The 16,812-nt window shown below is 37.5% G+C and overlaps 1 protein-coding gene across 4 annotated transcripts in view; it reads left to right on the top strand.

Moving 5' to 3' along the window:
* The window catches only part of MYLK (myosin light chain kinase), a 192,361-nt gene that overhangs the window by 49,276 nt on the left and 126,273 nt on the right, over positions 1–16,812 (top strand). For all 4 annotated transcript variants that reach the window (NM_001322361.3, NM_205459.4, XM_046943539.1 and 1 more), the window contains one exon: positions 12,734–12,891. In NM_001322361.3, the coding sequence (NP_001309290.2) occupies positions 12,734–12,891 (158 nt within the window). The remainder of the gene's footprint in view (positions 1–12,733; positions 12,892–16,812) is intronic.

Genomic DNA, 16,812 nt, shown 5'->3' with positions numbered 1-16,812 from the left:
TGCAAATAATGAAGTTGATTAGTGACCAGGAACTCAAGCCCTACTGTTCTGCTGCAGGGCTCTGATCCAGAGTTCTCAAATGCATTTTAAAAAAAAAAAGCTCATAACCATCTCAAATGCAAGTAGCATTTTTGTACTAATCAGGAGATGTATTGAGAGAACGGTGGAGAAAATCACAATCTGAGAGGGAATCGGGATCAGAAACAGGATCTGGGAGCTTGGACTCCCTCTCCTCTATTCAAATTACTCCATCATCTATGGAATTTGCTGTATTACTCTGCTAGGGATTAAAGCAACGAAAAAGATACTTTGAAATATCTCTACTACTTTAAAGCAGGACTGAGCTATTTAACCTGAAGAAAACTCTTGCTAGCTGCTTCGTCTGCCATTTCAGATAACTTAGTTGTTCGAAATACAAGGCTGTTTGCCCCAGAGGCAGAAATCCTTTGTCCTGTGCCCTACCGAGTCAGATTCTGGGAAGCTGCTTTTTCCTTCCAGATAAGAAATAGAATAAATAATGCTAGGTCATTGTGATTGCAGATCTCACAGGACAGTAGCACATAGTTTATGATTAATGGGTTTACACAGAGCTGCCAAAACTTCTGTAGAAGGCCATGCTACCAGATCCCCAGCCAATGTACGCTGGTCACTTCTGTGACACTGTGAAAATAAACTAGCTGTAAAGTTAGCTTTATCCCTTAAGAGATTCCCCTATCTTATGAAAACATGATAATAGAAATTAATAAAAACAACAAGAAAAATCCCCACCAAATTTACCTGTATTTGTCCTGGCCTCTGTGCTTTACCTTCGATTTTAATTATGCTAGTGTGTTACAAGCCCAGCATTTACTGTTTTGGTCACACATAGTATCTGTAGAATATATCTCCGTGCTGTCAAAACAAACCCCCCTGAAACGAACAAGCAAACAAATATTCCCTCACTACAAACCCAAAAAGGAACTCAAATAATATATTAAAAAACAAAAATCCCCAAAACTCAATAAAAATGAATTCTTCAGAAAGCAGGAGATGAATTTTTCAACGAAGTCCGATAGACTCAATTCTGTCATAAGGAAGTGCTCCACAAAAAGATCTTACCTTCCTGTGTTGCAGACTCCAGAGGTAGTAACTAAGATTGGGGTATGCTGAGACTTACCAAAATACTGCTCTGTTTATCTGGAGTTCAGCAATACATGTATCTAGTTTGTATATTCATCTGGTCTTATTCTTCTTAATTACCTTATCATTATTTCTTCTTCACAGTTAGATTCCTCAGAAACTATACTTGATGCTAAAAGTAAATTAATTCCTCTTTCTGACTCTCTTAATTCAGTTTTCTTTTTTTCTAGAAATAATTGAGTACTTAGGTATTTGATTTCTTTTCATAAGTGTTTGTGCTTGAAGAGTTCTTTCAGCAATCAATTATTTTGCATGTGATTTTGGAGGTATCTTTTACAAGTCAAGCTTAAGCATTCCAAGATCAGCGGACATGGATATGTATCACATGAGGTGCAAATATTCCAGGAATTTCCTCAGCAAGACCAATGAACTTTGTTTGTGTACCTTTGCAGTTTTCAGTGCTGTGATTTCTACTTTCTGTTTACTGTTTCTGGGTATGAATTACCCTTTTTAACTGTCTTTTATTAGAAATGACTGCCTGTCTTTTAAAAACTTCCAAAGAAAATGAAATAATCTTGCACAACTGATAAAACTGTTATTTCCTAAAATTGTGCCTATACTTCATCTTCCCAGTAGGTCCACTGGGACAGGCAGTTTTCTGTTCTTCTCTACTCGTATAGTGCTGGTTTCTTGACTGGAGGGGGGAGGTTGTCCAAAAGGGGGATTTCTGTGTTTCGTGAGAACTCTGATTCCAATGTGATGCTGTGTGTGATCGTTTCTTAGGGTAACTTTCTGGTTGTTCCTGATACAAGAAAACAGGCTGCGTTTATGGGGAAAAGCAGTGTGGGTTTCATTGTTAGTTTCTCAGTCATTCTCCCCAAGACTTAGAAATTACTTTGTACTTTTATAAACCCATTAGTACTAATCAAAGCTCACACTTCCCTCTTTTTTTTTTTTTTTTGTTATTTCCAGGTTAGTTAAGACCTTCTTGTTCCCAGATACCTAAAGCTGAGGCATACGGTTATTTTCAAGATGTTCCTATTTTGCAAGCTTAGTCATTTTTTTAATTGATAAATGATCCTCTAAGACACATCTGGTTTAGTGCTCTATGCAAGTTTAAAAGTGCACCCAGTTCTAAAATGCTCTTTGGAGACTGCAGTGCTCATAAGGGAAGAGCTTAGCTTGGACCTGGCCCTCTTCAGATGCCATAAGGGCACTGGCGCTCTTTGTTACTGACTTAGGTGAAGCTGAGGTGAGACAATATTATTTTGCCTATTACTCACCTCACATAAACTACTTCTGGAATGACATGTATGACCAGGAACAAAACACAAACTGGCTCGGTTCTACCTTCTGGTCTCCTTTGCTAGTATTGATTGTCAGAATTAACCTGATGGAGAGAGATCAAATTTTCATCTTGGTTAGGGCTTCAATGTGCTAGTTTATTAAGTGTATCTCAATGTGATGGTGAGGCAGCTATTTTAAGGGAAAGGGATGTTTCTCTTAATCTGTTTTTAAAGAAGAAATCCCTTCAAGAAAAGGGAATTGAAGGCAGTAGAGAAATCCTTAGTATTTTTGTATATACAGGAGATATACCAAAAAGATCATGTGATAAATGTCAGAGACTTGAAAAACTTGTATTTTTCATGTCATCTTTAAAAAGTGAGAATGCATTTCTGTACTATTATCAATATTTCACATTTTAATTCACATCTGTGTAAACACTTGGATAACTGGCATCTTTCCGACCTGCTTGCTTTTAGTATTGATTTTCAGAGTGGTTGTTGGCATACTACATTAAGGAAAATTGCCCTAGACTGGCAACTAGACAGATCATGTGAGTAACTTCTGTGGGTGGGAAGAGAATGGAATATAAAACAGTTTCCAACAACGAAGCTTAAAAAGAAATAAGGGGAAAGAAGAATTCTTCAGCAACCCGACTTCATGCATGGAAGTCTGTCAAAATAAGTTTATATGGACCTCAGTCACTCTAGGATTATTTGTCTCTTATGAGGGGAAAGAGAATCACAGAAAGTGTCATGAAATTAGTTCAATTTAAGATGTAAAATTCAACAATGGAACATTATAACTCTCAGCCATACTGCCTGTTCAGCTGAAAACTTCTTGGCCTTTAGCAGTCTCATTATATATTCTTTTTTCTTCCTCTCTGTGACTGAACTCTTCTCCTGATCCAGTGCTTCTCTGCAACCTTAGACTTGTCTCCTGCGGCTTACTTCCATTTTATTCCTGTGTTCATTTTGTTTTTGTTTTCTTAAATTTCAGTTCCTCTTTTTCACAGTTCTCTCCTTGCCAGGTATATTTTTTCTTGCCTGGCAGTGGCACAAAACAGTCTTTACCTTCCATCTTTCACTGCTAGTGAGGAGATCTTTGGTCAGTTACTCCCAGTGTGATAGACCAGCTGATGTGACAGATGGAATCAAGCATCTGTTGAACATCTTCACCAGAATGTTGTAGTGTTTAAACCTTGTTTCGGCTTTTTAGAGGGAATAGGAAAATGTGTGCTTTGTAAATATGATGGAAAGATTTTATTATTCAGACCAAATATGATTTTTTTCTTCTGATAGAGTAGAATTTGAAAGGTTCATTGAACAGATACTCTGTGTAAAGAGAGGTTAATGTCTGGATGGAGGCCAAGCCTTCTGACAAGAGCCATCCTAATGAAATTCCATTACAGAAGAAGGAAAGTGGGGCCTTCTTGGGCTTGTCTCCTAGCTGGAACCAGAGCAGTCAGGACAGACTTGGATTTCGGGCTGAATCTAGCCACTCTGCTGCTCATAGCAGCCCCACAGAATTGTGAAGGGGCTCCAAACCACTGTTTTACATATGAATCTTCTTCAATGGATGCTTTGAAGATGATAACTTCAAGGGTGTGTACTGTATGCATCTGTGGAATCCAAGTTGAATAAATCTTTTGTAATCCATGTAACTTATTTTAACTGTTGAACATAGAAATAAGTGACCCAAATATGTAAAAAGAGCTTTTTTTCAAGCAGTAAGGTGTTTGAATGTAACGAGTCAACTTCTTTATATTTCGCATAGGAAGTGTCTTTAAAGACACTGATATCTTTGCCTGCATGTCCCACTCTGCAGTCTCAAAAAAAAAGCTGCATTTTCTTGTTATCAGAAACAAACATTTAGCTGAGATTTGCAAACTGTTGTTTAAGATTAAACTGAATTCCTTCTGTCTGCCTTGTTGTAAGCTTTGCAATGTTAATGATTTATATGTTCATACTGTTGTGGTTTTCATAAGCTATTTTTTTTTTCTAGTTGTCTTGCTAGCCTAGACCCAGCGTGTGAAAGTCCTATGTTATATTCCAATTTTAATATCAATTGTCAGCTGAATCATAGAGTCATGGGATTGGAAGGGACTTAAGAAGGCCTTTTAGTCTTTCCCATGTCCAAGGCCAAATCAACTGTACATGCTGTTCTCGGTGTATATCTGTATGGCTTCCAGAAGTGAAGACTTCACAGACTCTTTGAGCAATCTTTTTTAGGTCGTCTTCAGTTGTCACTTAGACATTAGGCAAAAAGTTTAAATTAAATCTTTCCTGGTGCAATTAACAGCTTATGACTTCTCATCATACTTCCTGTTTTTCACTGAGAATTTATTTTTCTTCATTTTCTTTGCTGCCAGCTGTTAAGTGTTTTGATACAGTTACCACTTTAACTTTTCTAATTAGTAGGGTTCTTCTGAGAGATTTCTCCATACAGGAGTTCATAAAAATACTACCGTTTTTGTTTGCTCTTTTTGAAACTCCTTATCTGGTTCAGGCTTTGAGTTCAGGTACAGTGTTGGATGTTAAACCTTATTAGCTCTTAGAGTGGCATCAGTGTTATAAGTTGGTTATCAGTTAATGTCCTGGTTAAATTATTTCTAAAACATACTTGACAGAGGTAAATTAGAAAAGAAAGATGTGGTTAGGGATTCACATTTCATCATCTAAGGACTGCTTTCAGTTTTTCATAATCTCTGGTACAGCTTTCTTTGGAAGGTGCTCTTTAAGCTTTCACTTCTTTTCTTTCTATGAATAGAGATAGGGAAAAGATCACAAGAATCTATCCTGTGCCTCATGGTTAACTTGGGGGTGAAGATGATGTGGACCTACCAGAAGCTTGTTTTCTCTAGTACATGTTACTTCATCCTTAAGTTGTGTGAGCTATCATCTCTGTAGACATATTTCTCCTGCAGTGTGAAGTATACTTATCCATCCTGTTTTGCAGCAGTAAGTTCTGTGTGAAATTTAGGTTATTTTATTAAACTATCTCTTTGTTACTTAAAAATAAAAAAAAAAATTGCAATTATATAACCCATCTCATGTCTTGGTTGTAATTTTTTCAGCAAGGTAGTTTTTATTTGTTTTGCAGTGCCAAATATATTGTCAAGGACTGATGTGTAAAAAATGATTGCTAGAGAATGCTGGCTTGCATACATGACGAAAACTGCAGTTTCCAGAAAAAAAAAAAAAAAAACTTGTGGCAGATCTTACGGGACAGGTTTTATGCTGACAATTAATGGGACTTCATAAAAGGCAGAACAGAGTCTGGCTTTGTGCAGAGTATCTCAGCATGAAGAACCAGTGGCTCTTTCAAACAAAGAGCCTAATTCCTTTAGTATTAAGTATTTGCAGCATAATTTGAAGCTTAGTGATGTTTCTTCACAGCTCAGTCTATATTTGGCTGATATCTACAGGTTTCTTTCCAGTGCTACCCTGGGGTTCACACACCTCAGCCAGTAGAGTGCATGTGTTCATTTTCCCAAATGGCGTAGAATTTGGCAGACTTGGGTCTCTTTTTCATTTTTTAATTTTTTTAGTTCTTGAGTATATTTGAAACGAAATCACAAAGCAAAATGTAGAGGCTAAACATTCTGTGTTCTGTGAACCAGAAATCTACCATGACTCACCTTTCATGCAACCTCATGGCCTTACTAGCTTGGAAATGGGCAACAGCAACTGACCACTTGCAGCATCACTATCAAGGAAAGTTAATGTTATGGTTATTCCTCAAAATGTGCAACATAAAAGAAGTTGAGTTTTTTTTAAACTGTGAACTACTGATTTAGCATAATGTTCTACCACTGTTAAGATGCTGCAAAAATATGACTTTTGCTATGAATCTTCTTTTAACTTAAGATTCCTTTCTCCTGACTATTAGCTTCCTTTAAGTTGTCTATTTGAAAATATTGCTGAAAGTACCTCAAACAAAATGTTTGCTTCCTGAATTCTGCCCCCCTGCTGTTGTGTAATACTAGGCAAGTCAATAACCTCTTGACTTCTGTCTTTTTTTCTCTAGCTAGCTTTCTATTCAGACCCTAGAGAACTTGCTCCATGCTAACTTTAAGAAAATTAAACTTGTTAGATTTCCTAGAAGACTTGCTGAACCACGCACTCAAATAAAATGGAATTACCTTGCAAAATAAGTAGGAAATGTTTTTCATTCTTAATAAAAGAATGTTTTCTGTATTTGGTTCTCCAAGTCTGGACATCTTGATATTCTTTTTTTAACACTGTAATTTTTAATTTTGTGTGCTTCTAGTTGTGCTTCTAGGCAAGCAGTGGAGAGAGTTTTTGCACTCTTTTGGGGTGGTGTCATAGACTATTTGAAACATACTGCTGGCTCTCAACTCAGCTGTATATAAAAATGTCTCCATAAAACTGCAATATTTGCTGTGGTTCCCCTTACATCCCAGGACCTTTAGTGCCAGTGCCTGTCCCGGTGTGTTACTCTCTTAGTTTGGACACCTTGCCTGTTCCACTTTCAAGTGAGATTTTCATTTGCCATCATGTCCTATTAGGTTTGTCTCTGTAGGTAGATGGGTGAGGAGGAGTTACCTCTCCATGTGATAAACTGGCTTTAGTCCCAGCTCCAGAATGACTACAGTTGCTTTGATTTTTTTTTTTTTTTCAGACAGTGATGACATTCTGCTGGTGTATATAATGAACTTGGGAGTGAATTGACTTTTCCCCCTGAAAATCCAGCTTGTATAGTAGGCCAGCAATTGTGGAGTAGAGATTAAACATGTGAAGACTGAAGACAAAGTGTTCCTAAACAGACTCTCAGTGGAATCACAAGGTCTATACTGCTTGAACAGTGAAAGGAGATTTTTTTTTTTTTTTAACACTAGGTAGAGTGCCACATTCCCCAGAGAGAATGATCTCAGTTTTGCCCTTACCTCTGCCCTGAAGTTGTGGTCATTAGAGGTACACTGGGGATTCATGGACTGCCAATCTGACCAGTGTTCTCTTCTGTCATGAGTAGAAGAAAATGGCACCAGCTGCTGATGATGGAATTTTAATTTGCTGTTTTACTCAACCTTCCCAAGACTAAGATGTTTGGGTTTGGTAAATACTGAGTATTAAAAATGATCCTTTAAAGGAAATCCAGTAGAACTGTATTGATTTTTTACCTGCTGCTTAGTACACTGAAAAAACCTTTCTTTAGGTTTTACCTTCTTTTTTTTCTTTTAATGTTGTTCATAAACTACAACTGCAGCAGGTTTTGAAGTCAGATTGAATTACCTTCTCCAACGTGTTTCCATAAGAAGCCTTTATGGAATCAGCAAAAACAAGCCCAGCTTGCATCCCGTTTGCCATCTGTGTTTCCCTCTGGCTTCAATTTTCTGCTATAAAATAATTCTTAGGTATGGATGCTGTACCGAACCTGCCCAATGCATGTCATATTTAGTTACTCATATTTCTTCTAAGATAACAGCTGCAGAGAAATTGTTTCTTGATTTACTGCTACTTAATCTGATGTTTCAAATTAAACATGCAAGGGTTTTCAGACTTAAAATGCATTGCATTCTTCTAAGTTGCATGTCCAACTGCTTTGTAATGGACATCTTTTTTTCCTTAAATTCTTAATGCTCAACGGTTATGGAATAATTGAATAACGTAGCATGTCCATTTATAATCAGGATAAATATGTCATTAAAGGAATTTATCTATTTTCCTCTTTGCATGGTTTTCTGTACCGTTCTCTGTACCTGAAATATTCTCTCCAGCTACTTTAATATATCAATAAACCACTAAGGTGTGATTGTGTAGAAGGAGATTCCATGGCTCTTTTTAGATGTGGTCTGTTGCAGCAGTGTGATTACTGAGAGTAGGTGAGGTTGGGTTATCTGTATCTCAATGGGCTTGGGATGTTTCAGTGCCCTAAATGGCACTGTCAAGTTGAGGAAAACTAGAGAGTGGTTACAACTGGCATTATCTGCAAAAAAAAAATGCATATCCTTGCTAGCAATTTCTCTGCTAAGCAGCACAAGCTGAAGGTTAGGGAGGGTGTGATTTTTTTTTTCTTCTTTGTTGATTTAAAAAAAAAACAACAAAAAAAAAACAAAAAAAAACCATGCAGGTGTTCTCTTTTTTCTTATATGGCATATATAAGTAAAGGTGATTGACAGTCATAATTCTCATGCTCTAATAAACCTATATACAAGTAAATATCAATTAATATCATATTATTCTCTTACACAGAGAAATGAAATTCTTCACTCATGGCAATCATACCATGGAAACCATTTCAGCACAGCCCATGCCACAACAGGCATGCAAATAAAAAAAGTTCTGAATTTATTGATAATACAGATCTAATTTTAACTCTGATTTTGTAAAAGTAGTTTAGTGCTCCGTGTCACACAAACAATTACTGTTTCTGAAACTCCATGTAGAGACTGCAATAATATTTTGTTAAAATGAGTGCCTTTAACAGTTTGAACCTGCTCTGTCCTTTTTCCCAGTGCAAGCAAGATTATTGCTTGATGCAAAAGCTTGTTGCTGATGTGCTAAGTGTGAAACTCAAGATACTGTAATGATAGGATCTGAGGAACTTGCTTACTTCTGGGAAAGTCTTTAATGTAATGGTCCCAAATGAAATTGTAATTCAGCATGGAAATCTTTTGCTGTCACTTCAGAGAGTCAAAGCTTTTGTACTAGTCACAAGTTGGCTTGTAATTCCCAGGAACTGTGCAGGACAGTTATGTAAATGCTCTTTGTGGGAACATACCCTGGGATTTTACATGCATGGTGTTCCCTAAATTTAAGCTTGCAAAATTTTTGGATCAGAGTAGCATGCGGAGATTTGGCATCTCATCTCATTCCTACTGATATGCCTAATAGCTGCTACTAAATTTTACTAGAAAAAATGCTGATTGGACATTTAGGGGTCTGGGTTGAAAACACCCTGTATGTTTTTTGATGAAACAGCTTTCCTAGAGGCCAACTAGATAGAGAATCAGTGAGAACAAGGCCATCCCTGATGGATGAAGCAGTGGAGGAAGGAACACAAGTCAGAACTGATACAAGGACAGGCTGCCTAGAGTGTGGCCACAATTAGCAGGGTTACAAGTTCCTTGCTTCCTGTTCCCACTTCAACCTCTTCTTCTCTGCTGAATCCACAAATGACTTCTTCACTTGAGTTGCTGATTCCCTGTGATTTAACATTCTCCTTGCATGCTGTTGCTTGGGTACCGGTAGCTGACAAGAGGCAGGATACTTCCTTGTGTGGTCTGGTAAGGTAAGAGTGAAAAGATAGCCACAAGTGATATGGCTGCAAAAAAACATTTCTGTAATTCTGGGGAGAGTATGGTCAGATTTATACAAATGTATGGTAACCACATGTTAGTCCTCGTGCTAAAGAAAGAAGCTGTAGCAGAGGAAATGAGGTGTGCGAAAAGAGGAAGCTGTCAAGTCGATTCTGAAATATTGAACATTCTGAAGCATAATGGATGGCATTTAGTCCCTAGGAAAACTGTTGTCTTCAGTGATCTCTGTATGACAAATCAAATTTGCCTCGTGTTTTAAAATGTGGTTTTTTTTTGGAAACACCACTGCACTGGGGAGGGAAAAAAAAGCATGCTATCCATCTATCCATGTTTCTGGAATTTTATAGCATTTTTCTGCCTTCTTTTTAATCTATACTGTTTATATGGTCCTGTGACTGTAGCCTAACTCCCATCCTCTGTCATAGTTATCCTACAGCACTTCTCTGGGCTAAGGAAGTACAATAATCTCCACTTCACCAATAGGGAACCGTGGCAAAAGAGAAGCTTAATAACTTGCCTGAGGTCATGCAGGCAGCCCCACTAGTGAGGAGGGAATTCAGCCAGGATCCCAAATAGCAGACAAATGCTCCAGCCTCTGGGCTGGCCTTTTGCTCCTGTATTTAAAGAGCTCAAAAGATTCTGTCCAGATTTCAGAGATGGTTCAGAGGTTATTCAGGGCAGACTGGCTAAAAAAAACAGAATATCTGGACCTAGTAAAAATGAGCTGCTAAGGAGGAGAGCTGCAATAGCAGGAAGTCAAAGGCTTTTCAGCAGACAGCTCTGCTTTTCTCTCACTTGCATGTACTCACTCTCTCTTATACACATGCCCTCTCTGCAGCTCATTTTTTTTTTCTGCCTCAGAGGAAGGATGTGTTAAAAGGAAATTAGTATAATTAAATGGTTACGTAGGAAGCTGAGGGTAAGGATTTACTTATATAAAAGAAGTGGATGAGAAAAAAAAAAAGATGAGGTGGAGTTCTCAGAGTTTGTTTTTGGGGGGTTTATTTCTGTGATCTGAGTGACAAATTTGTTCCCAGTAAAAAAGGCTTGAAATACATTAGTCTGCTTTGGTATTACAAAGATTAGAGGGCACACTGTGAGAATTTGTATGGATTTATGTTCTTTTTAGAAAGGATTAAGAATAAAAAAAATCCAGATTAGAAATGCTGTCTAACCACATCACTACCCATCCAGCCAACATTTGCATGAAAGTTTTCTTTTATGTTTAGTACCACAATGTTTTTATTGCAACTTCAGTTACACTTGGTTTTGTTTTAAGACCGTAGTCTAGGTGTGCACAGCATGTGAAATGAAATGTTATGAGTTCATGAAACATCTTTGAAATCTTACTCAGCAGCAAACTGAGAGAAGCACTTTATGGATAGGATCATTCTAGAAAATTCCTTACATTAAAAAAAATAAAGTCAGATGTGTTCCATAGTTTTTAAGTGTCTGCATTTTTTCCTGTCTATTGAATTTAAGTTGGAATAAGATTTGTTCCTCAGAATACTGTTTTCTTAAAGTATTTGGACACGTTAGTTCCATATTAACACCCGGCTGCACATGGATTTACTTATTTCTTTGGGAAAATAATTGTAAAACATCCTCTAAACTGAAGAGAAAAAAAAAGACTTCCTAATTATCTACTAAAACATCTTCAGCATACGTGGCTAATTAGAGTCAGACTGCTAAATGTGGATGATTAGAGGCTTATGTTGATAGAAAACTGCTTGTGCTCATTTCAGCTAATATTCTTTGGTAAATTCAATCTTACTTAGACACTTTATTTAGAAAAAACATAAATGCATACAAGATGTCCTTAAGGAAAAGACTAGCTGTTACTTTATTTTATACATTACAGTGTCATTATAACATTAGGCTTCAAGTTGGTGACAGCGTTTGCCATGTTGGTTACCAACGTGCAATAGAAATGTAACCTTACCAGTACATGTGACTGTGTTAGTTGTTTAGGATCTTATTCCTTTCCTTCTACTTCCCCCATAACCCACCTTACCTCCTTCAGTCTGTTCATCTGTCTGTCCTCTGGAGCTCTGTGGTTCCCTCACTTTAGAACAAATCACCATCTGGTGCTTTGATAAGGTGTTTCTTGAGGCTGATGTACTCTATATTTACTGAGCGTGTCAGGTGTGGTGTATGGAATCACTGCATTCTCAGACTGGATTTTCAGAAACACATGGCAATGTGTCCTATCAGAAATGAAGTTTATGTTCCTAAATCATCCCGTCAATTTTGAAAAATGCTTTTCTTGGGCAGAGAAAAGTTGGAGCTTTTGAGAAACACTTCAAAATTATATTAGGGTTTTGGTTGTTGTTTGTTTATTTTCTACTGGGGAGTATAAGGTATGTAGCAGAACAGTCATATCTGAAGTAGGTATCTGTAATTAGATTTCTTATACGACATTTATGCAGCATAAAATTTGGTGCTATTTTACTAGTGTGTGTGCTGTAGAAGTATTTGCAGTAGAGACTTGGAATTTCAGCAGAAGTATCCATTATGTACTAGCAGTACTTTGGAGGGAGATACCAGATATTTCTTAAGATCTTGAAAGCATGGTATGAAAAATCAGATTTTCCACATTCCCACTCGCAACTTAACTCCAGTGCAAACAGAGGTCTCTTTATTTCATAAGACTTACTTAACACTGGCTCTTCTTTTGAGACTTACTGATATTGGTGTACTGCAGGCCAGGAAAATCAAAGTCACATTGCAGAAGTATCCTCCTGAAATAAGTTATTACAATTTAATGCAGTTGTAAAGGATGACTTCTTGGTTAAGGAGCTGGCCTGGGACTTGAGAGTTCAAACTGAGTTCAGTTCAAGGCTGTGATCCTGTAACAACTGTAATGCACACAATCTTCCTGGGTCTCAGTTCCCCAACCAGAAAATAGCACTTGTTACTTTAGGCTGAAGACTCTTAACAATGTATATGTATAGAACATATATATAAAACAGTTTTCCTCTGTTCTGATTCTTAGCTGCAACTGTAAATAATCCATCCTCATGAGTTCTTTGTGTTTCTCTTTTGCAGTCCACATCATGGGGGATGTTAAACTGGTGACATCTACTCGAGTATCCAAAACCTCCCTGACACTCAGTCCCTCGGTTCCTGCTGAAGCACCAGCATTTACTCTTCCTCCTCGGAATATCCGAGTGCCACTGGGAGCCACAGCAAGATTTGAGGGGAAGGTAAGAAATAGAGATGATGAATTGCTTCTTCATTTTGTCTTTTCCTGAGGCTGCCTGGTAGTCTGCGCAGCTCATGAAATTTCCTCTCCAATATGGGATCTTTATTCAAGAAGACTACACCAGTGTTTCCGATCCTGCAGAGGTAGGAGCCTTACAGGTCTGTTTCTAAGTAGAGGAGAGTGTTGCAAAACTTGATTATGTGCTGATTGTAACCTAGATAAGCATAACAGGGACCAAGCTAAGTATCAGTGGAAAACAGCTTCAAGAGCTGTCTCTAATCAGAGAGCACATATTCTCCTATGGTGCATTGATCTCCCTGCCTCCCAAAGCTTTGCTTGCAAAGCTTCATATCTAACAAAAAACTAACATTTTACAAGATGTGCTTCCTGCTAACTACACTGGGAACTGGCACAAAGAGCTGTGATGTTTTTGTGGCTGTATCACCTGCTAAAAGAGTAAAAAGAGCGTCTTCAGAGAATAGGCTGACTTGCTCAAGGAAACTTGTTAACTAAAAGGGATTGAAGGAGTTAGGGTGCATGGATCCCAAGTTCTCTCCTTCCCCCTCACAACAAGGGCATAAAATTGTCCTTACTTACATCTATGTTTCTTTCATTCTTCAGTCTTGCTATGAGCTCTTACTTGTTCTGTTTATCTTCTTTTCTTCTCCGTTAACCCAAATCTTTCTCCTGGAGCCACTGGTTTTCTGTCTCAGGCTGCTCAACTTCCTTCTGCCCATGCTCTGATTGCATGCTGACAGCTATATCATCAAGCCGAATGCGGTTCTATTCTTTGAAGTGGCAGGATTTCGCTGACAGAGGCAGGAAACTGTAACTGCACTATAACAAAAGCAAGGACAAGAAGGAATTTGGGAAATTTATAACTTCTGAAACTAACGTTAACAGAGGGCCAATAGAGGGCATCTGATATTTATCTTATTTATTTATGCAAGAGCAGGATAGGAACTGGGATTTTTCAACAAGAACTGGAGTATATTAGGTTTTAAGTGCAAAATGATTTTTTTTTCAGAATTATCTTAGTTATTGTCATTTTGAGATGAGACTCAGAATATTCCAGCCCCAATAAGCATTTCCTTTCTTACTGTCTTTTTATTATTTCACCTTGTTTAGTTGCAAACAGCAGAAAAATAAAATGTGCTGCTACTTTATTTGTGTGACACTGATGTGCAATACTACGTTGTGACTGGTTCTTCCAGACAACACTGAAAGTGGCAATACCAGTACATGGAATGGAAGTTAAAGCACGTGATGTTGCTATGTTTTAGTTTTTCCGTTTCTTATGTTTCCTATTTAAAAGCTCAAGTAAAATATTTCCAATTTTGGTGCTATCTACAGATATTTTATTAAATTAAAGCAGCTCTAAAATCTAATTACCCACAAGTTAGTGTGCCATCACTGCTTTGAATTGTTTTCAGGGTAAACTGTAGCTTGGTTTTTTTTTGTTTGTTTTTGTTTTGTTTTGTTTTTTTTCCTCCATAGCTTGGACAAAATGCACAAATTCAGTACTAAACTAAACATAAAGATTTAAGTTCCTTGAAGAATTATGCTTTTATTGAGGTTCTGGATTGAACCTCCTTGATGACATCTAAATGTAATTTAGATTTCATTTTGGCATATGAGTATGGCTCAATCCTTTAATCTTCTGTCCTCAGAACACAGATGATAATACGCTGGTTGTGTACACGTCGTATTGTTGAAGTAAGCCTTTATTGCTGAAAATGATTTGCAAGTGCTAGTCATTAAGATCACAGCTTTGTTGAAATACATGTGGTATCTTCAATTAGTTTATGGCAAATAGGCTGCCTCCACAGATTGGTAAACCAAGATGCATAATTATAGCCGCTGTCTTTGGCACTTCAGCCTCTTGCCTTACAGAGTATTGTCTGGTATTTACTCAGTGGTCTATCATTTTGCCTCTATGAGCTGATGCAGCTGAGAAGTAGCAGCATGTGACACAGCTGTAGACATAAAACAGCCAATCTCTATTATTGTGCATTAATTCCAAATTCCCTGGAATCAACTCTTGTTGGAGGCTGAGATATAAACTTGCAATTTGAGGGGGAGGGAGAACAAACTATACTATAATAGTTGGAAATAGAGTGTAATGGAACACTGCATGTTCTCCTTAATAACATGTGCTGGAAAAATGAGATTTCTAATGATCATATGGCCTACTGAAATTCAGTTTATGTGCTCTGTTGTTTATAATGTAATATGTTTGGAGGGCTTGTGTTTGGTTCTGTTGCAACTGTTGGATTCAAATGAATATCTTGCTTGTGCTCCTTGTCTAGTAACATGGGCAGAGCTGGGTGAAAATGTGACAATGGAAGGACACTGTCACGTACTAGCTATAGTCTTACTAGATAGCAGCCTCAGTGGTTATATCATTTGGGACCATGTTTAGCTGTTGTGAACAATGTAGCTTCCTCTATCATAGCAATATTCCAAAGATTCAGAAGGACAGTATTTATTACAATTTAGTACTAGAGGGAGCTACTGAACATAGTTGAATTTTTCTATCCTGGAAAATAAGCTACAGATGTTATGATGGATTGTTACTGATACTCTGCTTTATCACACAGTATAAATATTGAACTAAGGCTAAAGAAAAGTAAAAAGTTTTAAGCATGGCTAGACAGGAGATTTTCTTCAAAGAGCTCCTCTGTAGTGGAATCTATCTTATCAGAAAAAAACATTATGAGAATCCAAGACAGGATATAAATCTGATATTGTGATGATCTTGTGCTCTCATTAAGTAGACAAGGGAGAGAGAGCCCTAAAGTGAAGATTCTTGCTTTTCTTTCTGACAGCACGTAAGACAAATTGTGTGAAATGACAATTGAAGACCAAGGAGAAAGCAGAAATTGAGAAATAGCCTATGAATGTAGGAAATTGGAGGTGGAAAGGATCTGGAGTTACCATTAACATTAATCTCTCTCTTTTTTTTTAATGTTCCTCCCATTACCACTCTGTTTTTCTTGCTAAATTCTCAGCAAGTTTAACTATGTTCAACTGCAGATTTCAATTTCTCAGTGTGACCTCAGGGCAGAAAGTTAGCTCATCATCTTTCAAGTGTGGATGAACATTATTATGGCCTGGAACTCAAACTGAGGTGTGGAACCACTTATGCTAAGACAAAGTTATCTTCTCTGGGAACTCCTCTAGCCTCTTCTACCTGGACATCTAAGTTGCTCGTCAATCCCCTGCTGAGATGCCTAGTAGGGAAAATTTCCCAGATTATTCTGAAACTGTGTTATGCTTCCCAGTTTGTTAGGGATTGATTGATGAGCTGACCTTCACTGCATATCATATGTAAGGTGAACAGGTCAATGTAATAACTCCTGCCCTGGGCTAGGAGGGCATTCTAGCTTATCTGTCAGTGCCTTTTAAGATGCTCTTGGAAAAGAAGAGCATGCTATAGTGTTACTGGGCTCTGTTTTAAGCTACTTGTTTATCTGTTGCATTAATCACTTGAATATTTATCAGTGTTTTGCAGTATTAAATTGTGATTGTGTATCTTTCTTATTCAGATGTACATCACTGGTTTTCATAATCCTCATTGGCATTGTGACAAAGGAAATTATTTTCTTTGTAGCAAACACCATGAGGGTTTCAAGTGTACCAAAGGACGAAAGGGAAATCCTTTTCAGATGAAGCACTTAAGTGTCTGTAAATTATCAAGTAAGGTGGTATTTTGGTATACATTACTATGCTGATCTAGAGGGATAAGACCTTTAGCTATGTATCTACTTTAAAAATGATTTTATTTTAGAATTTCTTGATCTCTCACAGCTGTGCTATTCTATAGCAAAGGCAATATGGATGTAAATGGACTGAGCACCTGAGAACCAAAACCAAGAATCTTTGCTGTTCTCTAATGTCCAAACCACATTCTCCTGATCCT

The sequence above is a fragment of the Gallus gallus genome, chromosome 7 (assembly GCF_016699485.2).
Source record: "Gallus gallus isolate bGalGal1 chromosome 7, bGalGal1.mat.broiler.GRCg7b, whole genome shotgun sequence".
NCBI classification, from domain to species: Eukaryota; Metazoa; Chordata; class Aves; order Galliformes; family Phasianidae; genus Gallus; species Gallus gallus.
The sequence above is the reverse complement of the archived record's forward strand: the minus strand, read 5'-3'. Positions and strand labels throughout refer to the sequence as shown.